Consider the following 21,106-nt stretch of genomic DNA (forward strand, 5'->3'; position numbering starts at 1 on the left):
TGAGTCCACGGACGCGCCTGATACCCCCCTTCACCATTACAGTGGCACCCCCGGGCTACAAGGTAGGCTATACAAACATGATTATGCACCAATCTTATCAAAAACTGGAAAAAATACAACTAAATCAAGAAAATATTGCAAATAAATTGGATTTCTTTGCACGTATAAAACTGCATATAGGCCTAATACCGGTACTTCAGTTAAATATTTCTCATTGCGTAATGTTCACACAGGCCCATGGATAGATTTACCACAGGGCAATTAGTGCCAATGGTCTTAGGGACCGTTCACAAACACTTGTTAGGGGGGCTTGATGCAAAAAGGGGCCCTGAAATTTGTTTGACCCTCCTAAGGGGGGCCTGAAAAAAAGACCACAAATTTTCCTGGAAAATTAAGTTTATATATATGCTTTTCTATGGGGTTGACCCATAATTTTCATGTCAAAAAGGGCCCTGAAATTTTTGAGGTCTGTAAAGGGGGGGGCGATGAAAATTTTTTCCATCTGGCCCCCTTACAAGTGAATGACATGTGACCCATACCACACCACTGGAAACAAAAGTATAATTAAATGTTGGTTTAATATACGATTATGGGGGGTCAAAAAAGTTTTGTCTGTCAAAAGAGTGGGGTCAAATACACGGTCCATCAAGGGGGGGTCAAAAAGAGTCGAAAGGGGGGCAAGGTTTTGGTGAGCTGAGAGGGGGGAATACGCTCTAAAAAGGCTTGGGAAAACAGTACAATATGCATGATCAGCTCGCTGCGCTCGCAACATAGTTTCAAAATTTGGCATGTTCAGGGGGTGCAAAGATTTTTTGGCAGGCTGGGGGTGGCAATCGATTTTTGGCAGGCCGAGAGGGGGCAACTTCGATTTTTGGCGGCTGTTTGGAAATTTTACCCCCTGGGGGGGGCTCATAATTATTGCACAGCCCCTAAGGAACTGCTGGAGAGCCTGAAAAAAAGGCCCGGAAAAAGGCGGGACCCTTGACCGCCGCACATACCCGTCCTCCCCGGAGGCGGCACCAGGATTTTTTTGCAGGGGGTATTGGGAGGGCAAAGTGAATTCAGTCGGGGAGAGGCAAAATCAAACAATTTTGCACAAAATTGCCGCAAAAAGTGGACATTTTGTAATTTTTGGAGGAAGAAAACTTGGGGGGGCAAATGCCCTTGCCCCCCCCGTAACGCCACCACTGGATGGGAACTCATGAATATTTTGGTGAACCATGAAAAATTAGAGTTTCTAGTTAGAAAAAAGAAAAACGTCCAAATCTGAACAACATATAGCATAGGCATCGGTGGTGCACTGCAATTCACTTGAAAGTTTGACCCACCAGACTCGATTTAACTAAATTTACGGGCGTTCATTTTTAAGTTAGGCAACTCATTTTGATATTAAAAAAAATAGCCTCTTTCACACTTTGGGGGAAGGAGTTTAGCTTTCATTTTATTTTCAAAGTAGTTTTATGAATATAAAGGTATCTTTCTAGATCAATGAAATATATTATAAATTATAACTATAATTTATCGTTGTATAATAATAAAACAAATCATATCATATTAAAAACAAAACTTAAAGTTTCTACTAATCGTTCGAGCCCACCATTGTCGGGCATGCATGTGCTTCCGGTTAAAAATATCGGCGAGCGAGTAATATAGCCGAGTAATCACGTAGCGTAATCACATGGGTATCTTTCCCTTTAAATGTTCGTAATTTTACCCCAAGCAATGATTAATTTATTAAAAATTTTTGAAGAAACTGTTGTCTAAATTCCCGTTACTATATTTTTCCCGTATTTAAGGTAAGAGAATTATTTTTAAACTGTGAAATGTGCGTGTCTAATTATTATTTTTTAAGCTTACCATTCATGATTTAATCATTATACTGTAATATTTACAGTAATTTCTTGGCCAAACTGGAACATGCGCATTGCGTCCATGTAGCGTACAAAGCGTGTACGCAATGTAAGGCGCGTGTATGCTTTCTTCTGTCCCGCGCTATATTCGCGTGTGTTTATCGCGGAGCCACTACCACTAGCGTTTATAGTGTTCCAATTTGGCCAAGAAATTACTGTAAATATTATAAAATGCAGTATAAAACCTTTGACGAGCGCGTATTGTAAGGATACATCGCGTATTTACTGCGTTGCACGCACTTGTCTCTGATTGGCAGCTAAGGCGATATGTTGTTGCTGAGTGGAAATTTATGAATGAACTGTTACTGTGCGCCGTACGCGTTGTTAGCGCCAAATTTGCAACATCACGGTAGTCGCGCTCGTCAAAGCAGGTTTGCTGCATTTGACTATACATTGAGAGATGTTGACAAGAAATCTATCTAAAGTTGCTTTTTTTTAAACTTCCGTGGTCGTGCCTGTGCGTATCGCGTACACGAGCGTAAATGCAAAAGCAATAAACAGTCACGCTGATTGGCTGATCAATGCACTTGACAACAAGTCAGCTGCATTAGTCTTCGGCGCGGCGCGTAGTAGGCGACCTAGTCACATTCTACGCGATCACAATTCACCAGCGCGTACCCGGACCAAAAAAGTTTTAAAAAAACAACTTTACTATCCACGACGACACGATAGTTACTGTGGTAGAAGATAGAGGCAGTGTTCGAAATCAGAGATGTAGACTTGAGTCGTGTGACTTGGACTCGAGTCTGACTCAAGTAGTGCTGGTATCGACAAGGCTTTGTCGACAATATTGTCGACAAAAGCACTTTTGCCGATTGTCGACAAGAGCTTTGCATGTATCGACAAAAAGTAAACAAAAACTTTGGCTAAGAAAGCTCGAAAAGTTTAACATCCTAACAAAAATTTACCAAGGTATTTTCAGGATCTCTTATTCTTTACATCTTTGTCGATTTCCCTGACGTTCTTGCCGTGTTTCTTTAGCGTTTTCATCCTGACTTTTTCGATCTATCGCACACGCTGGTAGCATCCAATTCTTTCACTCAGCAGTCGCCATTTCGCTGTCACGCAATATTGGCAAACAGGGAAAGTCCCTGATGATCAACTGATGATGTCATTATATTTATTGAAACAAGCACACTGATTGGGTATTTATGTGAAATATGAGCCAATCACAGACACTGTTTATTTGCGATTTGACCTTTCACACAATGTTTTTTTCATCTCTGTATCTGATTCTGTGAATGTACATTGTAAAGCTATAATTAATATTCATTACACTTAAAGGTAAAGGCGAATCATGATGGCGTCGATGGGTCACGCATACATACTTTGCACAGGGTTTAATTGTGAATGTACAGTTGAGTTATGAATATTCAGCGCACGAGGCAAGATGAAGCGCTAGCCACGTGGTGTGTGTTGAAGGGAAAGCCCCAGGCTATAATTGACATTGCGTGAATACATAGGTGGATATACATTTGTAGTTTGATGGCTAACCAATAAACCATGGCATCAAACATACTTTGATGTACTTTTTTGACCAATGGACTCTGACACCAGGTATTGGTTTAAATAATAAACTAGACCAGGTATTGTTAATAATAAACTTGACTTCTTTATTGTAACGAACTGTCTCAATAAGCCTCCTCCGAGCATACAAAAGTATTTTCCAACTCACAAAACAGTCACGTGCCCGGAATAATGCACACGCTCTCCATATTTGGGGAAATGGGGCGGAGTTCAGAGTAAGTTGCGCGATGAGGCGGATTAATATCGGTAATTTGTGATTGGCACTTCTTTCTGATGTTTACATTTAGCAACTGAAAAAAAGCGAAGCGAAGGGACGGAAATCATCAGATTTGCGGATCTTGTTTGGTATCTTTTTTATATTTCAGCTCAAAATCTAGCATATTTATCTCATTAAAATGTAATAACTTTCACAACTCTTGCCTGGTTTTCTAAAAATGGGTCAATCATTCATTGCCAGTTCATATCGCTTTCATGGTATTCCCGCAGGGTGTGGTGCCGGCGTATAGGTTGTTGAATTTTGCACCCGGAACGTCGCAAAATTTGCCAGGTTTGTGGGACGATTTTGTGGGTTATTAATTGTCGACAGTTGTCGACGTCGGCTTTTTAATTTTGTCGATTGTCGACAATGAAAATGCTTGCCGATACCAGCACTAGACTCAAGTCACTATTTTTGGGACTTGTGACTTGACTTGCAACTTTTGTGACTTAGACAAAATGACTTGGACTTGGACTTGAAAAAATTGACTTGTTACCAACGCAAGTCTGAGGTTACTTTCCTGTAAATTGAAATTTATGGATATAATTTATGAATATTAATACTAAATAGGCCTTACAATTACATTAATGAATTATCCGCTGGCGGGCCTCGTGTCCGGCATAACCTGAACTGGAAATAAATAAATACATAAATAAATAGTGCCCTCAATCAGCAACACAGGCTCGACGTGGGAAGTAAAAGTATGTCGGGTTGAAAACTCGGAGTCCTGTCCCAGCAAACACAAAACTGGTGAATAGACTTGTAGTGACTTGTGACAAGTTGTGACTTACTTGCGTGACTTGTGATTTGATGACTTGTGACTTGACTTGACTTGCAACTTTTTCAAAATGACTTACTTGGGACATTGGACAAAAGGACTTGTGACTTGGACTTGACTTGCAAAAAATGACTTGTTGACATCTCTGTTCGAAATATGCCTCAAAAAGTTTTCCAGCCGGTCTTGACCTTAAAAAGTTACCGGCCAGTTCAGTTTTTTTCATCTCAAAACCAAACCTTTTTTTTTTAAATTTCGGGCACCCGGGCAGGGTATTTCCTCTCCGGGTAATGTAATCTCGGGCAGGTACCTGCGAGCCCGCCCAAAAATCCCTGGCTTAGTTTGAACAGAATTGGATAATAATTATTTTAGTCAGTCGCTAGAGTTTTACACAGGTCGTGGTCGGTCGGGTTGATACCGGAACCCCAATTTTTTGTTACACCCAAACAAAAATTGTGAAATTTAGCCAAATTCTATACGATTTTTTATCAGTGGTAAACTCTAAATCTGAATGCCGGGCTCTGCCGCCCGCCACCGCCCGCTGTAGCTACATCCCTGCTCATCATTTAGAGATACAACATGTACAATGGAGACAATATCTTAATCACTGACTCAAGAAAGGTATACAGACTCGAGTCAGAGTGGTCAATGCATGGTTCATGTACTCTCATGATTTGATTTGAAATGTAATTGTTTATTTTTGTTGTTTTTCAGAAATACCAGAAAATTCTCAAGACCAAAATGAAGTATTATTCCACATTTGCCATTTTCAAAAACACTTGGGACCAAGTGGCTTGTGCCTACTGGCAGAAGTATCCAAACCCATACAGGTAAGATGAATGTGTGTATAAAAGTACTGGAAGCAATTGCCTCTACTTCATGTAGCTACAAGGAATGGGACCTTAAAAGAAGTACGGTATTTTAAAAGCCATGAAGTTACACATGTTGAATGTCCATGTTTGTCCTACAATAACTTAGACCAATCTTTATGCAAGTCAGTATGGAGCTAGTGTAAATGTTGAATAGAATTGTAAAATGTATAATTCCATGAACTCTTCTAATGTGCGCTTTTTTCGATGAAGCAGAGTGCTGCGTGATGAGTGACCAGTTGGATTACAACCAAGGTGATTCTTTCCATTAAGCATATTACTTAATATGACAACGCAATTAGGAGGGGAGCGTGGCCTAGCGGTTAAGGCGTTGGACTGTGAATCCAAGGGTCAAGGGTTCGAATCCTAGGTCCGCCTGAGCTCGGCTGGCTCTTTGTGTCCTTGAGCAAGGCACTTCACTCTACTTGCTTAGTGCTTCGGAGGGCACTTTAAGCTGTCGGTCCCGTGTACATGCATATTTTCTCACATTAATGTAGTGTGCACGTTAAATAACGTCACATGCTATTCGAAAAAGAGCAGGGGATCATCCCGGTACTGTTGACTACTTCAAAAATACACTCATCTACTCTAGGTTCCAGAGTAAAAATAAGTACAGCTTGTCTGTACGCAGTGCGATAATACCCATACATATGAGGGAGGCACTTATAAGGAAGAAGAAGAAGAAGATTATACAATGGGCACACGCTTTGTTTGATGAAGCAGAGTGCTGCTTGACGAGTGAAATTCAAGCCACGCTTTTCCAGTTGGAGTACTTGGTTGAAAAAGACAACCAATGTGATTCTTTTGAAAGTATTTGCTCAATTCGATGAAGTGATTTATAATGGAAACGTGCACTGTGTTCGAAAAAGCGTATTACTGCAAGTTGAGTGGTCTTCAAGCAATACGTTTGGTTAAGCATTTTTCTTCAGTAGATGAAGTGATTATATGTTTTGTTCAATGAATCAAAGTGCTGCATGATTAGTGAACTTTTTGTCATACATTTCCAGTTCGAGTACTTTGTCAATAGGCAACTGTACATAAACTCGTATTTTGATCCTTGTTAATTTATGTTTAATGTGAATGGAATCAATAACTTGATATTCATTTTGCGTATCGTGAACATAGTGAGTTTATCTTTGTTGACGTTTTTTTTACATCATTTTACCTCCCCTACAGTAAACATGTCATCACAGAAGATCTCATATCAAGAACAGTTGCAGGCAAGAAATTGATCTCAACCCGTCTCTTAACCAAGACCAACAGGTTACCCAAGTGGGGCTATGGTATCTTTGGGAACAATGCACAGCATGTGTGTATTGTGGAAGAGTCAGTAGTTGACCCAGAGAAGAAGTCAATGACAACATATACACACAACATAGGCTACCAGAAATTCATGGTAAGTGTTGATAGGTTCTGAAATGGTCTATTGACTGTAATTAATTGTATCACCTGTTTGAATCATGTCTGGTATATCTCTGCAATCCATCTTGTATATGATTTATACATATGTAGTTCATTTCCTATGAAGATTTGTCTAGATTTATCCAGGAGATAGCTATATATCGTCGGTCGCAACACATAGTGGCGTACGTGAAGGACAAAATATGTTTCCGAGCAAAACGTTTTTGAAGGATATGCCTCTAGTGAAGGAGTTGATACTTCTACACTGTTATCTCTCAGTGGCCCGATTCCATTTGAACTTGAAGTTTAAGGTTCAAACTATTAAGTGGAATATTTTCTAATTTCCTGCAGACGTGAAAGATGAAGGTCGGCCGCCATCAATAATATTTTGGGACATTGATAGGTTCTGATAACACTTTCCAATCACGACACTAAAAAATTCTCTGGAGCCCCCGTAAAAAAATATGACCACCCCCTAAAAATCGCTCCGAAATCACTTAAAATATGTTTTAAAAAGCAGTTTTTCATCGCATTTACAGGATATACTGTAGGAAACTCCAATATTCGACAGGTCCCAAACAAATTTGTATTGAAAATACATATATTAGTTAATATCCTCACAAATTTGCAGAAGCCAGCATTTTTTTAAAGGTTGATTTTTTGTAAACTAAATATAGCCATATTTTCAAAATGTCGAAAATAAAAAAAAATGCAAATTTTACCTAATTTTGAACTTAAATATTACCTTTATTCAGGCTGATTTTAATATGACCTTTTTAGATAATTATTACCCATTCCTTGCCTGTAGAAAAATGCTTTCACTATTGTGGTATCTTTTTCGAATTTATTATAAGGGGTCTTAGTTCGCAAATCAACGAAATCAAAATGAGCATTTTAATATTGTTTAATTCTACTGAAAATCTGAATTATTCAGAAAGAAAATATTATATAACATCAGTATGTAGATTATTAATAACAATTGAGTGCAAGTTTGTACCTAGAAGGGACATTTTAATGTCCAAAAGTCCCATTTCTGGCCGTATTTGGTATACAATTACAGTCATTATAATATGCCTACATACGTATACCTAACGGCACGCACGATTGGTCAACTGAACCCGTGCATTAGCAATGACAATGGCCCAGCATTTAGGACCGGCTGATCTGCTTGACGATTGCGGTTATACTGATATTTTATTTTTGTAATTATATGGATGAATAATAATCCTAAAATGTTCTGGTAAAGCGTGGTTTTCATGAATGAATCCCTAACCCTAGATTACAATGATATAAATACAAATCTTCCTCAGGGCTGTACACGTTTTTGAACTGCTTGGCATGAGATACTATCGAATAGTTGTATACCGGAATGGAAATATTGTTTGCCGACTACAGCTTTTTACTTTTGACCCACCCACGATTATTTGAGCCACTGAATCTGAAAAACTTGGCCGTTTTGTATCTATTTCTGTAGTGTGAAAACCCCCTTTCAACATAGAACTTGGCCGTTTTGTTTAATTTTTTCTGTAGTGTGGAAACCACCTTTCAATTTATGTACCAAGGGGGCCCGGCAAAAGCGATCCTTAGATATCAGAAGGCATTTTATAAGAAATTTATTTTTAGAGATGCTACTTTCCATTTTCAAATTCACTATTCACGTGGCATTTTAAGAAAATGAATACCAGGCCTGTGAGGCATAATGATGATGGGCGGAGGCGCCCTATAACGTTATGTTCGGACATGTAATTATTTTATTGATTTTTCACCCGGGTAAGTCGGGTAAAAAAAAAATTAAATAATTAAATATCCAAAGCTAATGCTAGCGCATCTACCTAATGTAAAATTCTTAATAGGCCTATACAACAGTTTGGAGTATTTTGAAAATAGGCCAATCAAATTAAAAACCACTCACCACTAATTGCAACAAAATCTCCCAAAGACTCACATAACAACATAAAAGTCCTCGAAAATCCAAAAACAGTGCCTAATTTGCATAAATCCAAAATGGCCTCTTATGCAGGAATGAAATTTCAAATTTGATCTAATCATGTTAAAAATGTTACTAATATATTCCTCTCGTCGTAAGGACACAGAAAAAATATAGTTTGACATAATCTCTGATGTACATTTCTTGAGTTATAGAGGGAAAAGTCAAATGTCAAAATTTGGATTCCACAGGGGACACAAATTTAAATATTCTCTGATTTTGATAAAAATGGTCTCATATTGCTCCGCTTACAAAAACATTTAAAATAGCTTGCCATATCTCAGGTGTTTTGTTACCTTGGTAACATGACAAAGAAGATCAAATTCTATTGACCCCTGTTGACCTTGACCTATTTTGTGATTTTACCTATGAAACAATACATCTGGATTAAAATTGGAACATATTTCAATAATTATTGCAAATGCCTGTGGACCCTAAAATTTGTCTTTGACCTTTTGCCTGTAACTCAAGAACTGTACGTCGGAGACTGGTCAAACTACTTATTCTGAATCCTTATGATGAGAGCCAGATTTGACGAACTTTGAAATTTCACTCCCTGCATAAGCAGCCATTTTGGATTTATGCAAATTAGGCACTGTTCCACTACTTGGATTTTCGGGGACTTCTGATGTGTTATTTAATATGCCTTTCTGAAATGAATGGTGATTAAATGGATTCTGTTGCAATTAGTGGTGGGTTAACCCCTTATTTTTCTTAATGTGACTGGCCTAAATAGGACAAGTTTGGGTGTGTATGTGAAGTTGTGCAAAAAATATTTTGTAATGTTAGGATAGGTGTAGTTTTTTATCAATCCTTTATATCCTGATAATGAAATAAATTTTACACGCTGTCGCAAATAACATAACTAATAAATTACCATATAAGTTTATTTCCCGTCGCTCATGCCAATGCTTTTCCATGTCGCATTTTACATCTTTGGAAATTTGGAAAAGGAATATATATATTATATATATAACAAGTATAGAGGAATTCAGCTAAAAAGAGGAGATTTCACACCCCTGATTCACATTCCTTCCTTCCTTCCTTCCTTCATTCATTCACATTGATTGATTGATTGATTGATTGATTCATTCATTCATTGATTCATTCATTCATTCATTCATTCATTCATTCATTCATTCACATTCATTAAATTTTCATTCAAATTCATTCATTCATTCATTCATTCATTCATTCATTCATTCACATTCATTAAATTTTCATTCAAATTTATTCATTCATTCATTCATTCATCAGTTAGTTCAGTTTGTTCATTCACTCATTTATTCAAGTATCATTTTTGTTCAATTATCTAGGCGTAAGTACCGCCAATGTACTGCACTGTGAAGTACATGTATATATTGTAGACGTATATTCACATACAATTTTAGATAATGCTTGAAATAATTGAATATATGAATACAAAAGCCACCTAAGTCCATACTTTGGCCAAATTGAGTTAAGCATGGGAAATTGTTGCTATACATAGGCCTGTCATATGTATGAAAGAACAACTCAAATTCATTCTCTGTGTCTATTAAGCATGTGAAAAATAGCATGTATGAAAGAATCACCCAATTCCATGATTTGAGTCTTGTAACACATTGATTGAAATCCATTATGTATAAAAATCCACTTGTAACACATTCATTGCTAGAGAGTGACTTTTGAACAAAAATGGGTTTAATAAAGGAAAGTGTGTGGTTTATATTACATGGCAGAATGCTTATCAACATTATACACACCTGTGTGCTTTATTTTGTATTATCTTACTAGTGGTAATCTCATTCTAACATTGTTGTCTTTGTATATGATTCAAAAAAGTCCAAAATTTAAAATGAACCCCACGAAGTCCCTGAAATGCTAATCGTCATACCTAATACAGGTTAATCCACTCATTTGCACGTAAAACTTACCATATTGACCAGGTAAATCTAACTGAAGGAATTAAAATGATACACAGGGTTTTTCTCTCAAAATCACTTCCTATGGACTTAGGTGGCTTTTGTATTCATGTATTCAATTGTATATGTTATTTGGTAAATTCGCCTTTGAAAAGAAATGGAAATTCCATTGCATTGGTAGTAGATACTTATTATATGAAGTGTGGTGTGGCATTAGTTTTGTTGTTTTTGTGTCGTGTGTCTTGTTTTTTGTGTCTTGTTTTTTGTGCCTGGTCTAACACTAACAGTTAACTAAAGTTTAGTATAATTTATTTAAAATATTATTTATTGCCTAAACAATGTAATGTTGGTTCCAAATTCCACTTTCGAAAATATGCTAAATGACACATATTCCACATTAAAGCCAAACAAACACATTTCTGGTATTGGAAACATATTTTTAAAATACCCAATCAAAATAATTATCAGAGGAAAACCAAGATTCATATCATTAGTTTGCATAATTATGCAAAATCCATGAAAATTAACAAATTCCACTATAATGAAAGAATAAAATCCACATGAAAATAATTATCAAAGTCAAATCAATAATAACTTTGGTTGAGCATTGAAGCGTATTGTGAATGTAAAATAATAAGTATGTTCATAAATTGTAAAACATCAATTAAGTCTTACAAAAAACAAGCAAAAAACGGAAAATCCGCCAAAATAATCAAACTCCCCTGCAGTATAGGAAAAAAGTACCACGTAAATTCAAACATATTTCAAAAGTACAACATATTGGTTATACTATCCCAAAGGTTTGATTCAATGTTAGCCTGAATATAGCAGAAAATATGATTTGAAAATGCGCTTTTTTCGCTACTTTCAAAATTATGAAAATTCCTGTTTTTACCCCAATTTCACCATGATTTTACATAATCATGCCAAAGGAATTTTAAAATTCTGAATAAATCATCTTATAAAACATAGTTCAGTTCCAACATGTGCAATTTTCTATCAGACCCAGGTTATTTTGAAGTACATTTTCATGATGTCAAACGTTAATTTTTAAGCTATATCAATTCTGAGGAAGGTCAAAAGAGGGCCAATTTTAGGGGGTCATGGAATTTCCCCAGGGGGTCACCTGATTTTTTACTATCATAGTTGTGAACCATCTGACCTAGCTAGACTACGTACCAAATATCATTGGATTTGGCTGACCTTCATCTTTCAGCTTTGTGTACAAGCCACATGGTGCTTAGAAAATATGCCACTTAAACTGTATTTTTAATAGTTTACAAGGAGTAACTATTATAGGATAATAGCTATCTCTAAACCTATACGCCACTATGTGAAACGGACAATTTGGAAAATCACTCTTCGCTACTATGTGTTGCGACCGACGATATGCTTGTCCAATGACTAGCTGTTTTTAACTTCCATTCTAATTTCATATGTTGTTACCAGGTTGTGATAGAGAAGTGCACCTACACACCGAGCGATGAGAACAAGGAGTGGACTGAATGCAGGAAGGAAGCATGGATCGGCTCTAACCTCACAGGATTCTCTAGCTTACTCAGCAAATTTGGCTATGAGAGGTTCAAAGCAAACGCCCCTAGGTCAACAAAAGGACTGCAATATGTAATAGATAGGTTATTCGTCCCAGAGACAATACCAAACAGTAATGTGGCATCACAGTTGACGATATCAACAGGGGACACACTGGATAGGTTGACAGATGCAGCTAAAGTGAAGAAGGCGCAAGGAGTTGCAGCAACTAAAGCAATGACAGATGTTGCAATGGCCAAGAAGGCGCAAGGGGTGGCTGCAACAAAGGCAAAAGTACAAGAAATGTCAGCTAAAGCGAAATCACAGACTGTACCACAATTGTAGCAAGTGTGGGCTCAACTTGGGGAGGGTTCTCAAAACGCAGATATTGCAATCCAAACCTGACGTGTGTTTGTGGGAGGTAGTGCATAGAATTTTCTTCACAGGGTGTATGAATTTCAAATGGGGTCACCTAAATGGGCGATTCCATTTGAAATCTACACCCCCAGAGGCGGATCCAGGAATTTTCAATAAAGGGGGCGCCCGCTGCCGCTCGGGTTCCGCTCTGCACAAATTAGAGGGGGATGCGTGTCGGGTGCACCCCCCTCTAAATCCGCCCCTGCCCCCCTGTGTGGGAGATTAAGGTCATGTCGTCCATAGGGGGTGTGTGGGATTCAAGTGGAAAAGCACATTTGAGCTTGTATGATGTAATTTGGCACTCACCTTTTGGCAAACAAGTTGTATGGGTTGGGGGAGTGCAAGCATGGTTGTGACATACCCGGGTGTTTAGTTAGACCTGAAGACAAATATTGAATCATGCGCTTATCAAAATAGTTGAAGTATCATCAGGTGAGTAGGAGTGCTGTTGGGGCAGTTGCAAATCTCAACAACTGGACCAATCTGACCCAAATGGTCAAGTTGATCCAAACAATGTACATGTAACGTGAGCACTGGTGAGCATTTTAATTTTATGGTGTGCAATATGTGAAAAGGGATGGCTTGCACTTCCGTAGTCATTCCAATACAATAAGCGCCCAGGGCGCGTAACAAAGTCATTTTGGGTGGGCGCTTATTTTGTACCTGGTTTACCTAATTTTCCGTGAGGGGCGTTCATTAGAGACAAATTTACGTATGTTATAAAAAGGTCCTGACACGTTCTAGTAGCTTTTCTGATGTTGAAAATGCATTGTAAGTTTACACAGGATGTGCAGTCCTCCAGCTACATGTATTTCACTGTATCAACGTCTATCTGTCACTTAAACATTAATGGTACCCTTTATCAAATTGAAAATACCCTGGGTGGGCGCTTATTGGCGCATGGGTGCTTATTGGAATGAATACGGTACATCATATCAGACTCTACATTATGAGTTGTAATGGAATTATCATTTAGAATTATATTAAATGTTTTCCTTCACGCAAGTCATAGCTTAATTCACAAGTAAGGTCTATGTAATGAAATGATTAGTTTCCCGTCACTCGCCTGCATCACCTTTTCAATTTGACCAAAAAGTCAATTATCTGAAAATTAAGATTGAAATAATCAAAATTGAAACTCTCAAAATGTCTGACATCCCCTGCTGATCATAATCAGCAGGTTTTCTTAGTTGTAGGGGTAGAGGATGTGCTAAATAATGAACATTTAAGGATTACCTCATAATCATGTTTCTAGTGATTACAAAAAAATGCAAATTTCTTTTCATTTTAATAAAAACAAATTCAAATCTTTTCTCAATCTGTTGCAAAATGTCTGTAATGATGATCTAATCATTAATACCTGTTTTGAGATGGTCTTTCATCAACAATATAGGTAATAGCCATGTAAATGAAAGTTTTGACAATAATGAAATTTTCCAAAAATAATGAATAATGGAATTAGGACCTCATATTTCACTCAAAAAAATGTGAAGAGAAACTAATCTTTTCATTTCATTAGCCTAATGTAATGTCATAGATAGCTCAAGTAATGTTGATATGAAGTTATTCAATTTGAGCTACTGCAAGTCTATCTGCTTGGTGTTTCTAGCCACCCAAGTTGCACAATATGATGATGTTTTGGGAGATTTTACAAAGACTTACCATTGGTTATAGTCAGGGTTTATGTTGAAAATCAATCGGAAGGCTTTGTGAAACAGGCTCCAGTGCTCTGCATAAAATGTTGCTCTTTGTGAAACAGGCCCAGTGCTTGTGCGTTTGTAAAATATTTCTCTTATTAACTCGTTGCCATGATCATGAGTTAATTTGGGTAAAAATTCATAGCACAGCTTTCAAGAAAACATTACTTCAGTGATTTTGAACAGTGGGCACTTGCAATATATTTACGTAAATATTTATTTCAATATTCAATTTCTATGAAGGAATAAATAAAGGGCTTGGGATCAGTCCTGGCTATGTCCCAACACTCCTTAAAAGGACAACCCATTTTGATTTCAAGCCCTTGAAATGTAAATGACATGACAACAATTTTGTTCTCTAAATTATTGTTGATCTTCACTGCGAATCCATTATTTTAGCATGTAATAGTATGTCCGAAATGTTTGTTCTAGAACAATTTGTGACAATTTACATTGTAATAAGGAACATTTGATCTGAAATTCTTGGATAAAAATCCAAATTTGAATGTATTTCTATAATTGTTATTGATTCATTTAGTCAAAAGGAATTTGTATAGATGTATGCGTGTAGTATCTATCGAAAAGATTGTTGAAATTCCCCAGCGAAGTGATTACATAACTCCTTGGTAACTGGATCATGCACCTTTTGGAATTGGTAGTACATGCCATAGACTTTGTGTTGCGATCATTTCGATCGTGGTGCAGAACTCAGAAGCTCAGTTGACATAGTGATAATCGGATTACATGTAACACTTCGCTGGCGAATTATAATATAGTATCCTTATGTTAGGTACATAGTATACAAATAATGAATGTTTATGAGAGCAATGGTAAGAATATTTTCATGAGTTGAAAAATGGAATGTTCCATTCAACGAGGCGTTAGCCGAGTTGAATGGAACATTCCATTTTTCAACGAATGAAAATATTCTTTCCATTACACGAATGAAAAACATTCATTATTTGTTTTATATCTCTTTATCTAAGTAGATTTTTGTCATTTGATTGGAGAATTAGCCTATAAAATATTATAAAGAAAATGTACTTACATTTCGGTATCTGCTGTAATTCTTCTTTCAGGCTTGTCCAATTTATAATCCATGCACATATCATTTAGATTCAAAATTCGGATTCAAAAGTCAAGTTCAATTTCAAAAGTTAACTTCCGTAACTCCAATAGTAAATTCATCAAAACAGTCAAGTTCCAAAGTTGATCACTCCAATACATCCAAAATAACTGGATTAATTTCTTCAAGTTCAAAAGTCAAAACAGTCAAAGTTCCAAAAATTGGAAAAAACAACATATTTACATGAAGAGTTTGTAAGTTATTTGTTGAAAAAGTTGACTGGTCCATGGAAATAGAACTGCTGCACTGAAGAAGTTGCCATTGAATTTTGGATGTTATAATTAGACTCGTTCAAGATGAGCTGCTCCTGGGAATTAGTGAGGATGTTGTCTGGAATATTTTCCAAGATACCATTACCAGACTCGCTCTCAATATCATGATCATGAACAGTGTGTTGCTCAGGCTCTGGAGGTGGAGCATGATTCTCCTGCATTTGCTCTGCTAAGACGGCACTCATGAGCTTTTTCTTCTGGTCACTGGTTCTAGAATAACTCTTCAGTGAAGATTCCGACCGATGACCAGTGACCGACATTATGTGACGATTCGCGAATCCAGCTTCATCGAGTACCGTACAAGTAGTTGCTCTTAAACTATGGTTTGTGTACTTTCTTGAACATCCAGCTTTCTCTCCAATGACTTTCATCTTATTACCCAATGTGTTAATGCCTAATGGGGCATTTGTATACCATGGTTGACCATCAGGTGGACCAACAGATTTAGGTCGCTGCCACATACATTTTTGATCTGGGTTGAGAAGCTCTTTGAAAGCCAGAAATGAAGTGACCGGACACCTGCTAGATCCAGGGATCTCGTACATATGACCTGAGAAACCCTCATCTTCATTTTCACGCCTAGATTTTGTGAGAGTGTCACGATGAACAATGTAACGCAATTAAGCCTTGTTCATCAACGTTTACCACAAAGTCTGCAACTGTCATACTCTGAAGATTCTCCCTACCTCTGTTCATGAAGTAAATCATCATGTCAATAAATACTTTGTTCTGTAATCCTGCTGGTGTGCTGATGTCGGCGAATCCAGTATCTTGGCCATATCAAGGTCAGATATGGCTGCCTTATGCTGCACAGTCCCTTTCCTTCTTGTTTCAGCTTCACCATCATTGCTTTGTACACCTTGTTGCTTTCCTTAAATGCGTCAGATTTAGTAACATCCACATCCTTGGTCGCTAAAAAGTGACGATGTATTCCATACCTGATTGCGTGCATTGATTTCTTGAAATACAATGTTCCATCATCCTTGCGTAGACCGGCGTAAAATCGGGATAGCAATTGATCCAATTCTGCTTCACTATAAGCTTCAATAGCTTCCAAACTTAAATCGAGACACTTGGCGAAAGAATCTAGTGACGTACAGCATATTGTATTTGTATTTTTTTTTTGTATTTGTGGCATCAGCTGCGTCAATTAATGCTGCAATGTCATCTTCATTCATGAGCACAAAATTGTTTTGACCGGCACCGGCCATTTTGCAAGCTGAAAGGTCGCAAATTCGTCTGCTACGTGTCAAAGTCCACAGGGAATTGACGTATACTGTTGGCCGATCGGACTCTATTTGGAATAGAGATTGAAAAAGCATACAATCTAGCCGTGCGATAGAACCTATACAATATAACGAAAATGCACGGCCCATATAACCAAATTCCACGGTAGTGACGTAGGCTGTAAAATAGTTTATTTATTGAATGACATGTGACTTACAATGAACCAATCAAATAACAAGGATCTACTTAGGTGTTATATAAAGATTTCTGTACCACTTTGGTGTGTTGTTATTCAGGTGATTCTTTGCAATTTTAGTGTGCCAGAATACACAGTGATGTTCTGCATACATGTAGAACTGTCTTCATTCTTAACTGGTTAATTTACAAAGAAGACTGCCATATATCATGTATTCTGCCAATCAAAGATATGGTAAGAATCATAAATTTGAATTAACCATGGAATTTAAAAGTTTCACACTGATAATATTATGAATTTTGAAAATGATTGGAATGCAGCCTATACACAATCAATTTGATTGATCAATATCAAAGACCCTAGATACAAGAGAGGATACAAAATCTGCCATTGTGCACTGTACACGTGAACATCAATAGTGAGTTTATTGTCCAACCGTCAACAAAATCAAAGTAGATTAGATCTCTTCAATAACATTGAAGAGAAATATTACTTTGTATCCAAATCCTGCATCTAGAGTTGATTGTGTATGGGCGCATAAGAGGTTTAGCAATCACTGGCAGAGCTGCCAACCTTCTTGATCCTGCAGAAGACTTCCTCATTTGTTGACAATCTTCTGTCTTCTGCAAAACATATTAAATCTTCTGCATTTGCAGCCATCTGGCTAAATCTTCTGCATTTACAGCCATCTGGCTAAAAAATCAGAACAAAATCAATTATACGCCCACTGTCCTGTCCTTTTGCAAAAAAGTAGACTTGGAAAGGTATTTTTAAGGGTCTCAAAAAGCTAACATCCAGGAGCTTTTAGGGGTGCTCCCACGCAAGGACCTTGGCGCTCTTGCGCCATATCCTAAGCTTTTTTTACACTTGGCAGAAATCTTGTGCATTTATATTTGCAATATTGGCAGCTCTGCGTGACTGGACCCAACATTCCTCTGTCATTTAGTCATTTGTTATCTGCTAATTGTTGGCAGCTAAACTTCCAAATAAAACAAATCTCTGCTTCATTTGAAAGCCATGCATTTATGCACTTAGCAGTTTAAGTGCATAAATAAATAAATGCAGACACGTTGTTAATTGTTTTCACATAATATGCTGTGTTGATTGTTGTGGGTTAAATATTATTTGTTTTCATGGAAATTGTTCTTTGTTCTAAAGTAAACTGACAAAAAAAATTAAAATTGTATCATAGATGTAAATAAGATATTTTGCTTTTATACTATTCATAACTGAAAAAGAGTCGGTTTAGATATCAAAAACTATATAAAATAAGTTGTATCGACAGGAAAATTTGTGTATTTAAGAGGTGAATTGTAATCTGTAATGTAACATTTTTGTCAAATAAGCTTCAAGCAGCAAATAATATGTAGCATACTAGACAAATAAGTGAGCTTTCCTTTGCCCCTTTTACAGGACATTGTTATAAACGATTTCAAGCCGTATTTACAGTACTCGGGGCAGTATTTTGTGATTTGTTGAAACGCGTCACGTGAAAGACCATTAATTAGCAATAAAGTGGCCAGGGCAACAAACTTTATGTTCTTCTCGCATCACAGCGCACAGCAAAGCGTGATGCTGTATATTAGCGTTATTACGCATTCTACATAAAGCATTACGCTTGGTTACGCTGCGTTCTGCAATACTCGCTATCACTTACGCTTTGGCTACGCCAGAGGCGCTCCACCTTGAGGTAAACAACTTGAAATATTTGGGCAAAAAATGTGATATTTTCTCTTTAAATCGCACTATTTTGTGGTAATAGAATAGAAATAAAGGGTGCAGCATTATCCTTTACACGCAAATAATGTGTCTCGGCTGTAAAAAAGCGTTTAAATAATGGGTTCGGCTGCGCCTCACCCATTATTTACGCTTTTTACTGCCTCGGACACATTATTTTTGTGTAAAGGATAATGCATTACACTTTATTTCTTAAGTAATCAACATGTGTATGTAAATACTATATCTTTATTGGATAACTGATAATAAGGCGACGAAAAAACCACATTTTTCTACGGGCTGACCGGAGGGTCGGTCGGGCCTGTAGAACAGGGTGTTATTTTTTTATCGCCTACACTGCAACAATTACGATGGGTTCAGTTCCCTGTATCCTCTAATAATAAGTTGATAACTCGCTAACACAAGTGGTGCTGATCATCGCAAAATTACATGTGTCGGAAAGGGAAGTGTTTGCAGGTGATTATTGTCCTAAAGATTACATGGTCATACTTAAACTTACAATAATATGTATATTCATACGTAGTGGTAAACGTAAATAGAAAGCAAAATTATACTTCTATGCTACTCAAATTTGGTACACTCAACGGAGCGCTTTAACCGGGTCAACCGGCGTCTTCAGCGGATGTTATTGCTCTGAAGATTGTTGTTGCTAGTGATGTAGTACTAAGACACCTTTTGCTTTCTATATACTTTGACTTTGTATGTGTTGTATGTAAAAGGGTAAAGGAAAGCTTACTGGAATGCTATGTTTGTACTTATAGCATTGGGTAGTATTGCTATTAATTTATATATCGTAAATTAATATTTAATATTTTTTGAGAATTGGTCATAAATTTCAGCAATATAATTTTGTGTTTGTTCTGGAATATGCTTAATTGCTCACCATATTGGTGAAGTGGTAGGATATCATGATTGCAGTGGTAATGTCAGTCTATCCTTCATGTAAGCCTACTTGATTGAGGGATTATACAGCTTTATTCTGTAAGCTGTATAATCCCTGTCTTGATACTAGACTAACTCTGAGTAGGCTTACATGAAGGTAATACTGCAATAACAGATGTAGATCAGATAGTGTAAAACAACAAGAGTTAAACTACAGGCTTGACAAGGGTTCAGTGCATCATGTTTCTTATTTGAAGTAGCATTGCAAATGCAATATTAGATTCATTGCATCTTGCTGGATTTGGTTTTAGAGGTCCTGGGTTCATCTCTTGGTTGTGTGTGGTGAAATATTATATTTTGATAAGATGTAAATGTGATGTGATCAAGCAAGATTAAATTGTTTGTTAAGAAATGTGATGAAAACAACTAGCTAAAAAGGATTGTGAAATGTGTTACTGCTATTATTCAAAGCAATACAGATATTGTTGGAACTCTGAAACTTTCTTTCTCACTTTAAGTTCATGAAATTCCAAGCAAATGTAATGTTTATATTTTAAAATGAATGGGTTTAGTACTAAAATGAGTTGCTTGATCACATCACACAAAAGACAATATCTTAATTGTTCAGAGTTGTGGTACACACCGGACACCGATGGTGAAACATCAATTGGGTTAACTTGATGTATGTATGTGTATAACATGGATGTGAATGGTACTGTAGATAGCCTGATGTGTATAAGAGGATAGCTGTTGGTATGACTGAACAATTATGAGAATGTCTGCTTGTGTGTAGTAAATTTTAAACAGTAAATGACCCTATTGAAGGTAGCTTTGATAGTGTGGCCGTTTCTTGCATGCAGTACTGCATATGAAGAGCTTTGTTTTAAAACCCCATACATCCACTTGCCCAATTTTGAGAACACATCAAATAATCATAAAAAAGATCACTGATATAAGAGGGGTTTTAACAAAACTGCTTTTGCTGCAAACCCCCATATATCATATATTTTTTGATCGATATTTTATGTGTTCTCAAAACTGGGCAAGTGGATGTAAGGGGTTTTGAAACAAAGCTCTTCATATGTTGTCTCTCTCATTTTACATCCAGAAAATTTGCCAAAATATGAATTACTTTATTTTTTTTGAGCAGCTGTATATTTAGCAAAGTGAAAGTTACATAATAATAGAGGTGGGGTACTTTAGAAACTTGAAATGATTTACTAGGGAGATATTGGTATGAAAGGGTAAATATTTTGGTTGTGTTTACTTTGGCAATGATATATTGTCTTTCTATCAACCCTGGCAGAGGGGAAGGGAAGGTATTCAGTTGCAACATGGTATCTTTTGCAATGTAAGAGTAATGCAATTCTCTTTTATCATGTTATAGTGAAAG

General features: G+C 36.9%; 2 protein-coding genes across 2 annotated transcripts; one reads left to right on the forward strand and one right to left on the reverse strand.

Annotated features, from left to right (window-relative positions):
• The first annotated feature begins 1,660 nt into the window (after positions 1-1,660).
• LOC140163095 (PRELI domain-containing protein 1, mitochondrial-like) lies at positions 1,661-15,226 on the forward strand. The gene is made up of 4 exons (XM_072186471.1): positions 1,661-1,796; positions 5,183-5,298; positions 6,514-6,733; positions 12,079-15,226. The coding sequence occupies exons 2-4, from the start codon at positions 5,210-5,212 to the stop codon at positions 12,502-12,504; spliced, it is 735 nt and encodes a 244-aa protein (XP_072042572.1). The 5' UTR covers positions 1,661-1,796; positions 5,183-5,209; the 3' UTR covers positions 12,505-15,226.
• A 325-nt stretch (positions 15,227-15,551) lies between these two features.
• Positions 15,552-16,900, reverse strand: LOC140163094 (uncharacterized). Its single transcript, XM_072186470.1, is given in 4 exon segments — positions 15,552-16,291; positions 16,293-16,429; positions 16,432-16,485; positions 16,488-16,900. Coding segments are annotated over 4 exon segments (1,206 nt in total). The 5' UTR covers positions 16,810-16,900; the 3' UTR covers positions 15,552-15,598.
• Between the last annotated feature and the right edge of the window lie 4,206 nt (positions 16,901-21,106).

The sequence above is a fragment of the Amphiura filiformis genome, chromosome 10, assembly GCF_039555335.1.
Source record: "Amphiura filiformis chromosome 10, Afil_fr2py, whole genome shotgun sequence".
Classification (NCBI taxonomy): Eukaryota; Metazoa; Echinodermata; class Ophiuroidea; order Amphilepidida; family Amphiuridae; genus Amphiura; species Amphiura filiformis.